General features: G+C 44.0%; 1 protein-coding gene across 10 annotated transcripts in view; it reads left to right on the forward strand.

Moving 5' to 3' along the window:
* Positions 1–18,474, forward strand: part of ednrba (endothelin receptor Ba) — a 90,143-nt gene that overhangs the window by 61,565 nt on the left and 10,104 nt on the right. For 7 of the 10 annotated variants that reach the window (XR_013304173.1, XM_077614884.1, XM_077614885.1 and 4 more), the window contains 4 exons: positions 6,826–7,030; positions 7,436–7,585; positions 17,371–17,504; positions 17,578–17,686. Coding sequence is in view for 9 of the 10 variants with exons in the window: in XM_077614884.1 (XP_077471010.1) it covers positions 6,826–7,030; positions 7,436–7,585; positions 17,371–17,504; positions 17,578–17,686 (598 nt within the window). In the remaining variant the exon portion in view is untranslated. Of the gene's footprint in view, positions 1–6,825; positions 7,031–7,435; positions 7,586–7,781; positions 10,274–17,370; positions 17,505–17,577; positions 17,687–18,474 lie in introns of those variants that run through there. The other 3 variants (XM_077614886.1, XM_077614890.1, XM_077614889.1) reach the window with 3 other exon arrangements.

The following is an 18,474-nucleotide window of genomic DNA, read 5'->3' on the forward strand; positions in this document are numbered from 1 at the left end:
GGCCATTCGGCGACCTGCCCGTCTGTCAAACGTCCATCGGCGAAACGTCTTTAGGCGAATCATCCAAGTACCGATGATGTCGCTCACACTGGTACTCAGTGCGCTCAGGGAAGTTGTCTTTCTGCTCAGACCAACAAAAAATTAGAGGGAACATTGGTACCAACATGATGAGAACTAACCTAAGACCTTTTACGGTAGCTTAGCTCCTGATAATAATAATCGGACATAGGCCCTGTCGTCATCATCAACAACAACAAAAAGCCTACTTGTCATCACACCCAGAAACTGCGTATGACGAAATTGGTGGTGCTTCTCCATAAGCTGCGTTTACTCGGCAAAAGACCTAAATAAGTGATAGTTACGGACTTGTAATTTGGCATTCTGCTGTTATGGATACAGGTCACTTACCTCTCACTGTCTTTCACATACGTTCAGTCAGCTAGTAGGAGACAGATCACCACCCAAACATCTTTTCATATTACCTCAGAAGGGAATGTGTGTTGTGTTACCGCAAATTTAGAGTTCTGATGGATGTGGGGAAAAAACTGTCCTTAAGCCTATTTGTCCGTACTTTGTGGGACCTATAGCGTCTGCCAGAGGGCAGCAGCTGGAACAGATCGTGACCAGGGTGGTAAGGGTCCCCTATGATGTTCCTGGCTCTGCTGAGGTAACGAGGGCTGGCAATGTCTTCCAGTGAGGGCAGAGAGCAGCCGACAATCCTGTGGACAGTGTTAATCACTTTCTGCATGGCCTTTTTGTCTGCCGCCGTGCTTCCAGCGTACCACACTGTGATGCAGTACGCCAGGATGTTCTCTACAGTGGTTCTATAGAAGGTTATCAGAAGCTTGGTGCCCAAGTTGTTCTTCCTAAGTACCCTGAGGAAATGGAGTCGTTTCTGAGCCTTCTTCACTACTGCCGTGATGTTTGTAGACCATGAGAGCTTATCCGTGACGTGGACCCCCAGAAATTTAAAGGACTGGACCCTGTCTACACATACTCCATTTATGAGGAGTGGGGCCAGATCTGTGCCGTGTTTGCGAAAGTCGAGGATTATTTCTTTAGTTTTCGTGGTGTTCAGTGTGAGATTGTTCACCGAGCACCACGAAGACAGTTTGTTGACCTCATCTCTGTAGGCCGACTCATCCCCTCCTGAGATGAGTCCGACCACAGTGGTGTCGTCAGCGAATTTGATGATGGCGTTAGACTGGTGGGTGGGTGTACAGTCGTATGTGTACAGGGAGTACAGAAGAGGACTCAGTACACAGCCTTGAGGGGAGCCAGTGCTCAGTGTAATGGAGGAATGGAATGGATGAAGACAATGAAGATGAACCACAGCCTCGTTCTAGTGCTGCAAGTGAATGAGCCTCCCCGGTAGACCGGGAGGCAGCGAAACGCTATGTCGGAGAAGAGTTCCATCACATAATTTAAGAGAATGGTTGGTTATCTTCTGGAGCAAGTTTTTAACCTGGATGAGACTGGCCTTTTTGGAAGAGCATGCCTTCAAGGACATCTTATTCAAAGATTAACTGAACGTGCGAATCATCATCATGTGCAGGAATGCTACTGGCTTCATGGTAAACCCAGCCTTAATCTACAAGTTCAACCGTCCTCGTGCTTTAAAAAACAAGAACAAAGCTTTGCTATGTCTAATGGATGAGCAACAGGAAAGCATGGATCACAAATGCCTTCACATAGGACTGGTTCTTAAACTATTTCATCCAGAACGCGAAACTGCACCTCACTGAAAGGGGGCTGCCCTTCAATGTCTGGACTGTGCAGGAGGACTTGGACTAAAACTCCCATTAACCTGTTTTTTTTGGATTCGCTGCCAGTAGAGTATTTAAAGTATTTACACATTTTTATATATAGATTATATTTAGATATTATTACATGACAGTCTTTTCATATGCTTATAACTGTAGTATTTGATAAATAGACTTCATGATAATCGTGCTTATGTACTTGTATTTTTGTATAGGCGCAAAGACATGTAGATGGGATCCCTTCCTCATTTGCTGCTTCAACTTTTACGGCTTCACTACACTGCAGATTTTTGGGGTGAAATATAAAAAAAAAGTTCATGAAAATGTGTCAATCTACACAGAAACTCGCAACCGGAAGACCGATTTAAAACAAATGACGGTGAAAATGGCTGAAGTCAGGGCACCGCTTCTTCTCTCTGCGCCAAAGAAGGAATATAACCTAGAGTAAGAATGGGCGCGCTGAATATCATATAACGTGCCTACATTTTGCCATTTCCTGTTTCGTTGTGAATGAATTTTGCATGGCGCACATCACCTGTGAAAAAAGACTAATGTTTTTGAGTCACCGTTGAAAATGCCTCCTAAATACGTATTGATGTTCCTTGATATGCTAAGGGGGTCGCACGCCATTCCAGACAAAATTGGGTTCTTTTGTACATAATTCAGCTGGTGGGAATCTTGTTCATGTTAAGGGGGCCACCGTCTGGTTAAATGTAAGACACGGCAAGTGAACGCACTTCCCCTCTGGTTATCCACGCATGTTGTGGCGATCTGTATGCTGGGAATAAATAAAAAAATACATTCTCGTGAGGTAAAGACATCGGTGCTGTAGCGCTGGTCTCTCCGCTCAGGTTGTCATGCTGCTGGTTGCAGCGACCGTTCTTCACTACGAAGCGCTGCCGTTTTTGCTTGGGCGCCACCGTGCACCCGCCGCTGTTCACCGCTCGAAGCACGCATCTTCCAAAGTGCAGAACTGCAAATTTTCATCTGGACTAAGACGCCCCGCCTCCAACTCCGAGGAATAAAAAATGAACCAGTATTATGATGGATTTATGCCGTAGATACGGCCGTGAAGCTGGCATGACAAGAGAGCATCAACACACTGCATGGGGCCACTCGGACAGAGACTGATGATGTTCTGCCATTGAATTTGGCAATTGCCTTGACAGTGTCAAGACAACAACAACAGGAAGACAACAGTTGGAACCTTCACGAGGTGTCTCCCGAGAGGCCGCCCGCCGCAGCCTGCGAATCCAACACAACCACCCGGAGCTGCCACCCAGGAACGTGGCGCCCTACGTTTTTCATCCAGCCGGAGATGTCCGCCCTGCCCCACACCTCCGGTTACTCCTCCGAAGGGCAGGCGACGTCGAGGAGAACCTGGGACCTACCTGCCCGGGCTCCTCTAAGACGATCCGTCGTGACTTAACCTCACTGGTCTGCAACGCCGACGAAATTTCCACAGGACCTGTAGCGGCCTGACCCGAACCCAGATAAAGAGTCATCAAGGCTTTCTCTGCGGATCCTGTTCCGGAAATGCCGTTGTGCCATCACTTCCGCGCACAGCCTACGTGGGACCGAAAGAAAAATGCTTTGTCTGCAAAATCTCCTTTTCCCCTACCATCTCCCCCATCCCCTGCTCTAACTGCCCCAACAAATCCCACCGCTCTTGTACTGGACTATCTCGCTTCCAAACTAACGCAAACTGGCTATGCCCAATCTGTTCACCACCCCTAACACAACAATCCCCCACCCACCAAACAGCCACCATAACAAAACACCAACTTATAAACACAAACTGCCCCACCTGTAATAACAAATTAATCGTTTCACGCTCTCCCCTGACATGTAGATCCTGCAAACGTGGATTCCACCTCAAATGCGCTCCTGAAACCAGACACGCTTTGACCATACTTCGCAGGAACAACAACTGGTGCTGCCAGAGCTGCCTGAACCTGAAGCCCTCCCACCCTCAACAACCCACAGAGAGGAAGAACGCTTTGCTTTAATTTTAGAGTTATTGACATTAATACAAAGGGCATTTTAATACATCTCTTGCAAAAGTAATGACTGTGGTTTGCATCAAGAGAACTGTGAATTGTTTTGGGCATCAAGATGGTTCACATCAAACTGTGGATTGTTTTGGGAAGCATCAAGATGGTTCACATCGAACGGTGGATTGTTTTGGGAGGCATCGGCTTCTCAGGATGGCTCACAACAAGAACTGTGGATTATTTTGGGAAGCATCAGCTTCTCAGGATGGTTCACATCAAAACTCTCTTGGGAAGATTCGACAGACCCACAATTGTTTTGAGAACTGAGATAAATTGTTATGAGACTTTAAAAATGTTTAGACTTCTGTGGGGCATGGTGTTAAAATCTTATGAATAAGTTAGCGAGAGAGTCATCGAGTTATTAGAATGATCTTGACCGGACACGCAGGTGGATCTATTCTCTTCTTGGAAGAATTAAAGGATGTGACTTCAGATGCCTCTTTTTTTTAAAGGTGAATTTGGAAATACCTAAGGATAAACTTATCAATCGCTGAGACAAAATCTACAGAACAAGCCTGGTCCCTAGTAAAATCCCTCTCAGGCACCAAAACGCAACAATCTGGCGAGGCCTAGGTCTACAAGAACAAGGAGTACGCGAGTGACCGAGCCAAGGCAACAGCATTTATCAGGGAATATGCCTCGGTCAGCGAACCCAATAGTGACAAGGAGAGCAGACGAGCAGTGCTTTCTCTACGTACAGCTACCCGCAGACTACTTGGCTCACCGCGACAAGTCCTCGAGCTCCCGTTCACCGATACTGAACTGCGCTGTCCCAACTTAAAGCGGGTAAGGCAGCTGGACCCGACGACTTAGCCCCGAACCTTCTAAAAAATCTCCCGGCAAACATCCTCCCCGAACTACTCCATATCGTCAACACCAGCTGGCTAGAGGGCTGGGGTCCACAAGGTTGGTGAGTGGCCACCATCATCCCTTTCCTCAAAAAAGGGAAGTCACCAAAGGACGTTGGGAACTACAGACCCATCGCCCTCACCTCTACGTTTAGCAAAACGATGGAAATGCTCATCGTGACCCGTCTTGCCTGGTGGTTGGAAGCATAACCCCACCCCCACTTTCTTTGGCTTATCATTTGACCGACAACTGACGTTTGCGGAGCAGGCGAAAAAAGTCTGCCAAACAATGTCCAAAAGAACAAACCTTCTCCGCAAACTCAGTGGCACATCTTGGGGTTGGCAACCAAACAACCATAGATTGGTGTATATTGCCACCCAGAGAAGTCTCGCAGAGTACGCAGCACCGACATGGGCCCCCTGGCTGGCCCAAACTCACCTCAAATCCCTCGAAACTGCCCAACTGGAAGCAGCCCGCGCCATAACCCACCACCTCAGGTCTACCCCACCGAAGCAGTCCTACATGAGGCACATCTTACACCCCTCTCATCCCGCCTCAATCTACAAGCACTTCTTAAAGCTGATTCCTGGAACCAGCTGCCTCCTTCTGATCCCCAACACCGCCTTCTCCATGAAAACATCAAAATGCGGTTACAAAAGAAGTCAGACTGGTGATCTTCGACCCTTCCCCGTCTTACCGCACTTGAACTCCATACCCCTTGTACATACTCTTCCCACCCCTGCCCACCCTGGCTATTACCCCCCTATCCAAACCGCCTTTACTGCAGTCTCTAAACACATGCCGACCCTCATCCAAAGAGATGAGGCCGAAGAGCTCATCAGAAGCGTTGGTGAACCGGACCTACAGATCTTCACAGATGGATCCACCAAAGAAGGCACTGCGGACGGTGGTGCAGGTTTCGTCGTTATCAAGGAGACTGTAATCATCCACCAATGGCATGGTGCCACTGGCGCCCGCAGAAGCTCCTACCACTCTGAAAAAGTGGCATTGACCGAGGCACTCTCCTGGCTGAGGGAAACAGCAGACTGGCAGACATCAATCATCCTCAGTGACTGCAAATCGCTGGTCCAAGTTATGGGAAACACCCACACGCAAGACCCCGCCATTCGGAGACTTCAGAGTGAGATCGCCCTTTTCCCTCCACCTAAGCGACTACAGCTACTGTGGATCCCAGGCCACTGCAACATATGTGGTAACGACCTGGCCAATGCGCTAGCTAAACTTGGCTCGTCAGATGACCAAACCCATACCTCCCCGGACGCAGCCTCAAGACGCGCCATCATCTAACGTGAAGATTGCCCCCCCCCCCTCACACCCTCGCCTTTTGCAGACTTACACTACGAAAGTCACAGAGGAAGAACTTGCCCTACCAAAAGGAGACCGCACAGACCTGATTCGTTTTCGCAGTGGACACCACCCCCTGCTCGGCCATTGGCTCCACCTTATGGGGAAATCCGACTTGGATCGCTGCCGCCTGTGCGACGAGGAAACTGAATCGTCTGAACACCTATGGCTCCGCTGTCCGGCCTTAATGACCGAACGCTACCATCCCAGCCTGGGCAACTCCCTGGATGAACTAATCCGTGTTCCGGTGGCAGTTCTAGTGCTGCTGAGGGTAATCCTCAGGCGCCTGAGGTGAAAAAGAAGAAGAAGAAGAAGACGAAGAAGAAGAAGAAGAAGAAGAAGAAGAAAAACAACAACAACAGTAATATTTGTACAAGAAAAATGCCTCTCGAATTTGACAAAGAGGACTTGGACTAAATTTCCAATAACCTGTTTTGTATTATTCAATCAAGTAGAGAGAAACTATTTTCACTGTGTACGGTAGTACTTGAAATATTTACTTGTTGTAATTTATAGATTATATTTAGATATTAATACATTACAGCTTTTTTATATGCCTTTAACTGTAATATTTAATAAATACACTTCTTGATAATTGTACTTGTGTACTTGTATTTTTGTATAGGCGCAAAAACATGTAGATGGTATGTAGTAATATAATAGGGGTGATCCTACTTCGCGGTTTTTCGATTATCGCAGCCATGTCTGGTCTACATTATCCGCCAAAAAACAAATTGTTTCACAAATAGTTTTCATGTTTGTCTGCTGCACAACTCATGTGATCAACTCTTCAGATATCGCGCAGTGACTTCTTGGAGCAGAATCAAAGGGATTGGTGTTCCAAAGTGGATGGCTATTGAAATTGCACTCATTTGGATATTATCTATTATGTTGGCTGTTCCTGAGGCAATCGCTTTTGACATGATCACCATGGAGTACAAAGGAGAGCGTCTGTGGATCTGTTTGTTGCATCCTATGCAGAAAACAGACTTTATGAGGGTAAGTTGTTACACAGACCTTAACAGTCACATAATTCAGCATGCACAAATAGTGCATGGGGTCTGTTGACACCACTGTACGTACTGTTGACCTCCACATACAAGCACATAATACATTATGCTATACAGCACAGATGTAGGAGTAAATAATGATTAGTGAATAATGTGAGTCAAAGCACATTGTGACAGATTGCTGGTTAGGCAAATGTCAAACAGAGTTCATAGACTTTTATTGACGTGGTATAAAAATACCAAATATTGCACACCATCAGGGAAATCTACGTTCATATCCTTGATCATTCTTAAAATACCAAAAGTAAAATGTATTCTGGGATCTTTTGACAAGTATATTCTTTAAATGGAGGATGCATTTGGATTACCTAACTAAATATTTGATTATTCATAGTTTTATAAAACCGTGAAGGACTGGTGGCTGTTCAGTGCATATTTCTGTCTGCCATTGGCCTGCACTGGTGTTTTCTACACCCTGATGACCTGTGAGATGCTGAGGAAAAATAATGGAGTTCAAATTGCCCTCAATGATCACCTTAAGCAGGTTTGTTCGTTGCATATATTCAGTGTTTTGGAATTACAAAGTTGATTACTTAATGGATTTTGTTCCCTCTTTTTTGTCTGTTACATTTTTGAGTAACATAGTTAATGCACTACATCTGAGTAACAGGATTTCTTTACTGACTTGTAAGAATGACGCAGCTTTTGATTTTTAGCCAGATATTCTTTTTCACTTTTAGAGATGTCACCTATAGCAGCGGTTCCCAATCTTTTTCTCACTGCGGACTGGTAAAGCTTTTATGTTTTCTCGCGGACCGGCGTGTGTGGAGGATGACAACTTAAAGACAGAAGCATGGAGGGGGAGATGGTGCACGGACGACAACGGCAAAAAGAAAAACAAGTCCCAATAGCAATGTTTATTATTTAATAACTTTTCTCATTTTATGTAGGAGGGCGAGATTAAAAACTTTAATATTTATTATATTATATTTACCAGCACGAGGTGGCTCGCGACCGGGCGTTGGGGACCGCTGACCTATAGCGTTACATGGCTTATTTTAGCTCCACTGCTTAGCTTTATTTTACTACAAAATGAATGACAACACTGGCTACTGCACAACATTTTAAATACCGTATTTTCCGCACTATGAGGCGCACCTAAAAGCCTTAAATTTTTTCAAATGCTGACCGTGCGCCTAATATATGGATCAATATTGAGCCGCAAATACAGTAAGCAGCCCCCGACTCAATTTCCCCCATAGATGAAGTAGTGCGCAGTGCATGCTGGGATATATAGTTCTTTTGTCACCCGGAATGACGGCGAGCCCTCTAATTCAGTGCTCACCATCATTCAGGGTGGATTTACAAAAGAACTCCAGCCAATTGATGTTGGCGTCAACAGACCATTCAAAGCTAGACTGCGAACTATATATATATATATTATATATGGATCAATATTGAGCCGTAATAGGTCTAGCAACTATGGCAAGCAGCCGCGGACTCCATTTCTCAGGTAGAAGTAGTAGTGCGCGGTACATGTTGGTATATATAAAATGGGGTTTCATTTCGGTTGAGCTCGATTTCGCAAACTAATTCTATGCTCGCTGTCATTCCGGGTGGATTGACAAAAGAACTCCAGCCCCTAGATGTTGGCATCAACAGATTCATTCAAAGCTAGACTGCGAATTGCGTGGGAGCGGTGGATGACAGGCAGGAATTGCTGACTTGATAAATGACGACTTTGATGAGAGAGTGTGGACGTGTTGGATGCCTCATTCTCCCAGCTGTTCAACACAAGTTATTATGCTCTTGCTGTGTCACGAAAATACTAATACTTTATCTCGGAGAAAATAATAAAAGCAACCCTTTAGCACAGGACCGTCTAAAGCAGGGGTCCCCAAACTTTTTCCTGTGAGGGCCACATAACTTTTCCCTTCTCTGATGGGGGGCCGGTGTCAGTTTGTAACAGAAAAAGTGTGACGATCGTAGGGGAGCTTAAATTTTTTATTGTTTTCCAGAAAGCCACAATAACCAAATAACCCTTTCAAGGTTCTTTACAGAAAAAAAGTCAGGAAACAAATAATAACACTATTAATGAAATAAATAATAACTAAATAACCCTCTCTGAGTTCTTCACAGAAAAAACAGGAAATAAATAACACTATTTATGAAATAAATAATAACTAAATAACTCTCTCTGGGTTCTTCATGGAAAAAAAGCCATGGAACATTAACTTTCTGTTGTGCCATGCACAATCTTCTCCCTTTGCTCTGAAGTTTATGCACGACACCACAACCTTCATTACAGAATCCCACGTCAACACTTTGCAGCACAGTGCCTGCTGGTGAATTAGGCAGTGGACTCGTACCGGGGCGGTGAGACCCCTTTTTTCCAACTCCCGGTTCATGCGTCCTATTAGACCGCGAGTTTCGCCCACCATGCTAGGAGCCCCTTCAGTCGTGATGCTAGCTAGCTTTGACCAGTCCAGGTCCAACTTCTCCATGGTTTGGCACACTTTGTCAAAAATATCCTCCCCCGTTGTAGTCCCTTTAAGACTTTGGAGGGCTGCCAGATCCTCGCATATCTCAAAGTTTGCGCTAGCTCCATGGATAAAAATGAGCAGTTGCGCTGTCTTGCACGTCCGTGCTTTCATCCAGTGCTAATGAAAGAAAGTCAAATTCTTTCGTCTTCTGCTGCAGCTGGGCATATACATTACTCCCGATTTCTTCAACGCGTCTGGTCATTGTATTCGCCGACAGACTCACAACATTAAATGCATCTTTCTTCCCGGGACACACCTCCTCCGCGACAGCATCCATACATTTCTTAACAAACTCTCCGTCAGTGAAAGGCTTACCGCTGCTTGCTATCAGTTCAGCAACCCAAAAGCTGGCCCGAACGGACGCCTGGTTCAGCTGAGCTTGGCGTACAAATGTATTCTGCTGAGATAGTAGTCGGCTCTTTAGCTTTGAGAGTTTGTCTGCTTGTATTTGGCCTTGCAAGCTATCGTACTTGTCTTTGTGACGGGATTCATAGTGTCGGCGAAGATTGTATTCTTTGAATACCGCCACTGTCTCTTGACAGATGAGACAAAAAGCCTTTTCTTTGCATTGAACAAAAAAATAATCGTTTGTCCACTCCAGGTTAAATACCCTGCATTCTGAATCCTATTTTCTCTTACCTAACTTTTTCGCCATTATTCCGTTCTCTCTTTGACAGGGCGGGGCCTAGGATTCTTCTGGAGGCCAAATAGGAAAAAATCCGATAGCATCTCTGGTATTGTTCAGAGGGCCGTGCCAAATGTGCTGATGGGCCGTATCCAGCCCGCGGGCCGTAGTTTGGTGACCACTGGTCTAAAGGATGTATATTAATGTAACCCCAGCCTCTACCTCTACCTTATAATGTGGTGCGCCTTATATATGGAAAAACTTTTAAAATATGTCATTCATTGAAGGTGCGCCTTATAATGCGGTGCACCTTAGTGTGCAGAAAATAGGGTAGTTTTTTTAAAACAACAAATCAATGGCCTATGGAGTAGAGGGCTTGTGTGCTCTTTAGGTGTGCTCATCATGTCTCTCGTAGATATCATGTGGCAGTAGATATCTCATAGATATTAGTTTTCATGCGACTAGAGAGTATTTTGATTTATTCATCTTCCATACCACACATCCTAGTAGGAGTTGCGGGGGTTGCTGGAGCCTATCCCAGCTGACATCAGGGAAAAGACCGACTAGACTGCCCGCACCGAAGTCAGGCAAGTGAACCACTATACCACCAGGTGATCGCATTAAAAATATTTAAGTTTCATTTAATTTTATTTATCTTATCTTGTTCAATTCTCTGTAGATATACAAATGGCTTGATGTATAACAAAACTGTTATAATGTGTCTAGGTCTAGGATTCGGTATGAATTAGACTTTGGTTATAAAATGATAACGACAATTAATTTTTTTTGTCAACAATAATAATAAAAACCTTCGATAATATTTGATCAGTTTAAACAGCAATTACACCACCAAACACCATAATGAGGCGCTAATGCAACGCAAATGCTAGTTCCAGTTCAACTTCAAGTAGAAGAAGAGGATAGTAAGGAAAAGGTGTTTTAGCATGGTTAGAGCAGCTAACACGGAGCATGAAAGCAAAAGGGACTACAGCACAGCCAAAATGAGTGATTATGAGATGCAGAACAAGGGCAAGCTAACCCACTAAAAGATCCAAGTGAAGTCTCCGTCTCGTTTTCTTTCTTTGTTTTCATTTTTTAAATACCTCATAAATACATGTGCACAAACAGCCGCTTTCTTGTAGCCTAATTGTACACTCATCATTTGAAGACAGTCTCTAGAACTTTTCTAACTTCTTATCAGAGAGTTTCCCCATTTCCTGCAAGTGTTCTGAAATGTTGCAAAAATCTAAAACTTGTTAACTTGAGTTAAAATAGGTTAAGTTCATCCAAATTTTTATTTTTTGAAGTGCCCATATGTGAGGTAAATTTACACAGTTTAATTTTAGGAGGCTCTAAATAGTTTGCTTGCCAAGGGTGATGATGTCTAGATTATTTAGTTCATATTCCACACCAGCTTTTAGTTTGAAGGCAAATTTATACAAATAAAGATGCCTGTCAAAATGTCAGCAGGTTTTATTATTCTTCACTTTTCATAGTGTAAGGAGGGAGTTGTCTTACCTTTATTGCACAACAGAATGACAAAAATACTTTTTTAAAATTATGATAATTTATATTCTCCTCTTATAAAGTAAGGTAACATAGTTAATTTCATTATTAAATAACAAGGAAAGTAACTTATTTACTTATTCAGGGAAGTTTTCAAATTTGAAAGAAAAATGATGTGATTGAATTAAGCATTTTTATTTGTATCAGGTTTTTAAATCAGAGAACAGTGTGAAATAAAGCATTGTTATTTTTATCAGATGGCCCCAACAAAAAATGGTCAGCAAGTGGCGATGCCCATAGCCCACTGGCTCAATGGGCACATCAGTCAACTATCCTGTGACGTATCTGGCTTGATATGATGTCCCCAGTTCCACACTCTCTACATAAATGATTTTTACACTTTGCAACCAGCACACACTTTCCTAATATTTCTTGGCATATTTTCGAAATAAAATAAAAAACCTGCAAGCATGAAAAATTGTTAGTATTATCCATTGACCATGCTAGTTTTCAAAATGGGGTGAATCCAAGGTTGTTGCTTAATTTATATATATAGATCGGTTAAAACGGTATCTATGTTATTTCCACAAAACCTCCTGCCTGTTTTGATCAGAAAAGACCCTTTTCTCCCTTTAATTTCATAGCCAACCAGAAACAAGCAATGAGGCACAGACTTTGTGCATTGCATGCCATTGTCGCTTGCCATACGTTGCGCCCCGTGTGTCGGATTTAAGCTCGGTGGCAATGACTTTTGCATTTTGCCATCGCATATGTAATAATAATAATAATAATAATCGAACATAGGCTCTGTCATCATCATTGACTCGACAAAAGCCTAATTGTCATCATACCCAGAAACTGCGTATGACGATATTGGTGGCGCTTCTCCATAAGGTGCGTTTTCCCGGTAAAAGACCCAAATAAGTGAAAATAAGACTCGTAATTTGGCATTCTGTCGTGATGGATACATCGCATCACCCCGGGAGCGGATTACGGATCACTTACCTCTCACTGTCTTTCATTTACCTTCAGTCAGCCAGTAGTCTTTTCATGTTACCTCACCCCGAAGTTATTACACAGAAGGGATTGTGTGTCGTGTTACCGCAAGTTTAGAGTCCTGATGGATGTGGGGAAAAAACTGTCCTTAGGTCTATTTGTCCGTACTTTGTGAGACCCATAGCGTCTGCCAAAGGGCAGCAGCTGGAACAGATTGTGACCAGGGTGGTATGGGTCTCCGCTGATGTTCCTGCCTCTGCTGAAGTAAAGAGGGCTGGCAATGTTTTCCAGTGAGGGCAGAGAGCAGCCGACGATCTTCTGGGCAGTGTTAATCACTCTGTATGGCCTTTTTGTCTGCTGCCGTGCTTCCAGCGTACCACACTGTGATGCAGTATGCCAGGATGCTCTCCACAGTGGCTCTATAGAAGGTTACCAGAAGCTTAGTGTCCAAGTTGTTCCTCCTGAGTACCCTCAGGAAATGGAGTCGTTTCTGGGCCTTCCTCACCACTCCGTGGTGTTGGTAGACCAGGAGAGCTTGTCCGTGACGTGGACCCCCAGGAATTTGAAGGACTGGACCCTGTCGAAGCATACTCCATTTATGAGGAGTGGGGCCAGATCTGTGCTGCGTTTGCGAAAGTCCAGGATTATTTCTTTAGTTTTCATGGTGTTTAGTGTGAGATTGTTCACCAAACACCAGGAAGACAGTTTGCTGACCTCATCTCTGTAGGCAGACTCATTCCCTCCTGAGATGAGTCCGACCACAGTGGTGTCATCGGCAAATTTGATGATGGAGTTAGACTGGTGCGTCGGTGTACAGTTGTATGTATACAGGGAGTATAGAAGAGGACTCAGTACACAGCCTTGAGGGGAGCCTGTGCTCAGTGTAATGGAGGAAGAGAGGTGGGGACCAAGTCTAACAGTTTGTGGACGGTTGGTTAAGAAATTCTTAATCCAGCAGCAGATGTAAGAGGATAGTCCAAGGTGGAAGAGTTTGTCAGACAGAATGTCCGGTATTATAGTTGTTGAAGGCTGAGCTATAGTCAATGAAAAGCATCCTCACGTAGTTCCCATGGTGCTCCAGGTGGCTCAGTGCTGTATGTAGAGCTACGGCAATGGCGTACTCAGTGGACCTATTTGCTCTATAAGCAAACTGGTGAGGGTCAACTGAGGGAGGGATTGCATCCCTGATATGGCGGGTGACCATCCTTTCAAAGAACTTCATGATCACATGCATAAGTGCGACAGGCTATCATTCAGGCTGTCAATGGTTGGCTTTTTAGGGACATGGATAATGGTGGCAGATTTCAGGCAGGATGGGATGATGGATTGTTGCAGGGAATCATTGGGAATCTTTGTGAAAACACCAGTCAGCTGGTCAGCACAGGCTTTGAGCACCTTTCCAGGTACTCCTTCAGGGCCAGCAGCCTTCCTGGTGTTCACAGTCCGCAGTACCTGTCTCACTTCATGTTCCTGAAGCTCCAGTGTACTGCTGCAGGGTGGTGGATGTGTTGAGAGTGGGTCTGATTTGTCAGTCTCAAAGCGGGCAAAGAAACGGTTCAGTTCCTCTGCTAGTGAGGCACCTGCGTTAACAGACATTATTGCCATTGTAATTGGTAAGGTGTCGTATTCCCTGCCACATCTTCTTTGGGTTATTTCCTGTGAAGTGCTCCTCAATTTTCCTTGCATATGCTGCTTTGGCCTTTTTAACACCTCTCTTCAGCTCTGCTCTGGCAGCATTGTATTGCACCTTGTCCCCTGACTTGAAGGCGGTGTTATGGCATTTGATGAGTGCCTATGTCTCACTGGTCATCCAGGGTTTTTGGTTAGGAAAAACCTGTATCCGTTTATTAACAGTGACGTTGTCCGTGCAGTTTTTGATGTAGGAAAGTACAGTGTCCGTGTAGTCCTGGAGGTTGTGGTGTTCAAAAAGTTCCCAAATGGTGCGGGAAAAACAGTCCTGCAGCTAAGAAAGGGCGTCCTCGGGCCATGTTTTTATTATCTTTATTTGTGGCCTTGTTAGCCTCCGAAGTGGGGTGTATGAGGGGTTACTCGGACGTTTGGTCGCCGGACGTTTGGTCGCCCGGACATTTGGTCGCCCGGACGTTTGGTCGCCGGACGTTTGGTCGCCGGACGTTTGACAACATGACAGAGAGTTTACTGTTGAAACCAGCTCTCAAAATTATATTCATGGGAGAGAGAATTTAATATCTAAATATCTACTGTTGAAACCAGCTCTCAAAATTATATTCATCCGGGCAACCAAACGTCCGGCGACCAAACGTCCGGCGACCAAACGTTCGGGCGACCAAACGTCCGGGCGACCAAACGTCCGGCGACCAAACATCCGGCGACCAAACGTCCGGCGACTAAACGTCCGGTCACGGTATGAGGGGGTGAGGGAAAGGCAGAGATGGTCGGATCCAGCAAGGTGAGGGAGATGTGGCTCTATAAGCATGTTTGATGTTAGAATAAACATGGTCTAGAGTTGTATCTCCTCTGGTGTGAGACTTCACGTACTGGATAAACTTAGGCAGAACAGTCTTTAAACATGCTTTGTTGAAGTCACCAGTGACAATAAAGACTCCATCGGGGAGGTCAAGCAGGAGGCTAAGTGCTGTGCTACGTTAGCATCCGGTGGGATGTAAACAGCCATTACAATGACAATTGTTAGCTCTCTAGGTAGATAGAAGGGCCTGCACCGTACTACCAAGAGTTCTAAATCAGGAGAGCAGTGTGTTAATGATCCTACTCTTGCAGCATCAGTCGTTGTATATAAACACGCAAAGTCCCCCCCCCCCCCTTCCTTTTCCCTGATTCTTTCAAACGATCATGGCGATGTAGCGTACGGCTAGGTAGCGATACCGCGGCGTCGGGGATTTGCGGGTGTAGCCACGTTTCCGTGATAAAAATAACATTGCAGTGCCTGATAAAGCTGTTGGTAGCAAGCTGAAGTTCCAAATCGTCCATTTTGTGGGTGATGGATCTGGTGTTGGTGAAGAAGATACTCGGAACCGGTGCTCTGTGTGGTTGTTTCCTTATCTTAGCAGCTAGGACCGCCTGGCATCCGCGCTTTGGCTTTCTTACCCTTCGCCGCCTCCATTGTACTCTGAGTGGGCTGACTATCCATGGAGATCCCGGTGGTCTTGAGATGTCCTCAGAAATATTGTAGGTTTGTTGGTAATCTGTTGTGATGGATATATCGCATCTCCTCCCGAGAGTAATTAAATCCTGGCGACTGTAGAAAAAGTTTGCCTCACAGATGTTAGTAAATAACGATAAGATTAAGAAAACAAGACACCAAACTGGAGAGCAAAGAGCCGCTGCACCCGTGTGCGTTGCCATCTTGAAAAAAACCCCATCTTGAAAAAAACCCAGCTCCAGACTACTGAGGGATAGTGCGGATAAGCTTGGAAGAATGATTCTGCATACGTAGCCTAGCCTAGCCTGTATTTTTATACTTTCCCACGGTAAATTTTAATTATAGAAAGAGCAATGATTCATAATTTAAAATAAAATGGGAGGTGGTTGTGATATTCAACAAATTGGAACATAGAAAGTAATCTATTTACCGTTTAAATACACTAAATAGCAATCTTATTATGTTTATAATTTTTACAACTTGTCAGAACGTCAAAGATTGTCTTTTCTGTTAATGTATTGAGAATACACAAAATGAAAGAAATAATACTTGCTTCACTTAAAATCAAACCACTGAGAATCTCCTAATGCTTTATGATAATATAATTGCTTAAATTCAGCCGAATGGAAAACATCTACCGTAATTACTCGAATATAACGCGCACTCGAAAATAACACGCAGGTAATTTTGGGCCAAAAAAATCTGGAAAAACGCAGTAATCGAATATAGTGCGCACCTAAAATTTCCCGCTGACGAAAATCAGAAATCTTACCTTTTTTTCTTCGTTTCACGATTGTTTTGTTCAAACAAATTTATTCATTAGAATCCTTCAAATGAAGAGTTCCTCTCTCTCTTTGTCTGTCCTCTCATACATCTCTTCGTTGAGAATCCTATCAACGTCCACGCTTCCTTCATCCACTTCCTCTTCCTCCCACAACACATTATCCGATTGGCTTTACGAGATGACGTAAAATCCGTGCGTCAAAGTGAGTTTGACAATGCTTTTTTCGATCGAAAATTTGTAATTTATTTTAGTTATTGATTATAACACTGAACTGAGAGAGGGTGAACTGAGACGGGTACGAGGCTAGAGGGGGGCAGTGGTGGTCTCGGCTTTACGAGATGACATAAAATCCGTGCGTCGGCTTCACGAGATGACGTAAAATCCGTGCGTCGGCTCTACGAGATGACGTAAAATCCGTGCGTCAAAGTGAGTTTGACAATGCTTTTTTCGATCGAAAATTTGTAATTTATTTTATTCAATTCAATTTCAATTCAATTTATTTGGCAAGAAAAAGCACCAGGCTAAGGGCCATGTAACAAGACACAAAAAAAATTAAAAAAAAAAAAAAAAAAAAATATTGTTATTGATTATAACACGCACCCCCAACTATTGGAATTAATTGTATAGCAAAAATCTGCGTGTTATATTCGAGTAATTACGGTACTTTTAATAAAAATATTTTTTTATGAGAGGAATCAAAATGTCTGCATACGCATTAATGATTTTTTTTGTGCAGCGTAGGGAGGTTGCGAAGACTGTCTTCTGTCTGGTTCTGGTCTTCACTTTGTGCTGGCTCCCTCTACACCTCAGCCGTATCCTAAAACTGACTATCTATGATGAGAAAGATCCAAACCGTTGTGAATTGCTAAGGTATGTGATAATAAAACGAATAAAGTGAACTGCAGGATTTATCATTTATTTATTTACATGTAGCATTTTTCAGTTTCTTTTTAGTCTTAGACTACATTGGCATCAATATGGCATCAGTCAACTCGTGTATCAACCCCATTGCCCTCTACATGGTCAGCAAGCGATTTAAAAATTGCTTCAGGGTAAGAAAAAGCCTAACCACAGCTTAAAATTGGGTATGAAATGTCAACACTCCTGTTCAAATGCCATTTTTTTCATAAAATTACAAAAAACATTGGGTAATTACAAATTCTTGAAAATGTGTGTTACAAGACCGAAACAGGGCGGCCCGGTGGGGCGAGTGATTAAGGCATCGGCCTCACAGCTCGGGGGTTCCAGGTCATGCCGATCTGTGTGAAGTTTGTATGTTCTTCTCGGGCCTGCGTGGGTTTTCTCCGGGTACTCTGGTTTCCTCCCACATTCCAAAACATGCATTGTAGGCTGATTGGACACTCTTAATTTCCCCTAGGTATGGGTGTGAGTGGTGTCACTCAATGGCTGTCTGTTTCCTTGTGCCCTGCGATCGGCTAACCACTGATTCAGGGTTTCCCCCGCCTTTGGCCCGGAGTCAGCTGGGATAGGCTTCAGCACCCTAATGAGGATAAAGCGGTTCAGAAAATTTGATGAGATGAGACCGAAACAAAGGTTTTCTAAACAAATGGGTGGCAGGCATTCTGTTAAAAATAGTATTCAAGCAGTGGCCGCGATAATTGAAAAAATGCGAAGTAGGATCACTCCTATTATTACTAGCATATTACATGTTTCTGTGCCTATACAGTAACACAAGTACACAAGTACAATTATAAAGTGTATATTTATTAAATATTACAGCTATAAGCATATGAAAAGACTGTAATGTATTACAGTCTTCCCTTGAATATCGCAGCCTCACTTATTGCAAATTCATTGCTTCGCGGATTTTTTTCTGCTG

The sequence above is a fragment of the Stigmatopora argus genome, chromosome 12 (assembly GCF_051989625.1).
Source record: "Stigmatopora argus isolate UIUO_Sarg chromosome 12, RoL_Sarg_1.0, whole genome shotgun sequence".
Lineage (NCBI taxonomy): Eukaryota > Metazoa > Chordata > Actinopteri > Syngnathiformes > Syngnathidae > Stigmatopora > Stigmatopora argus.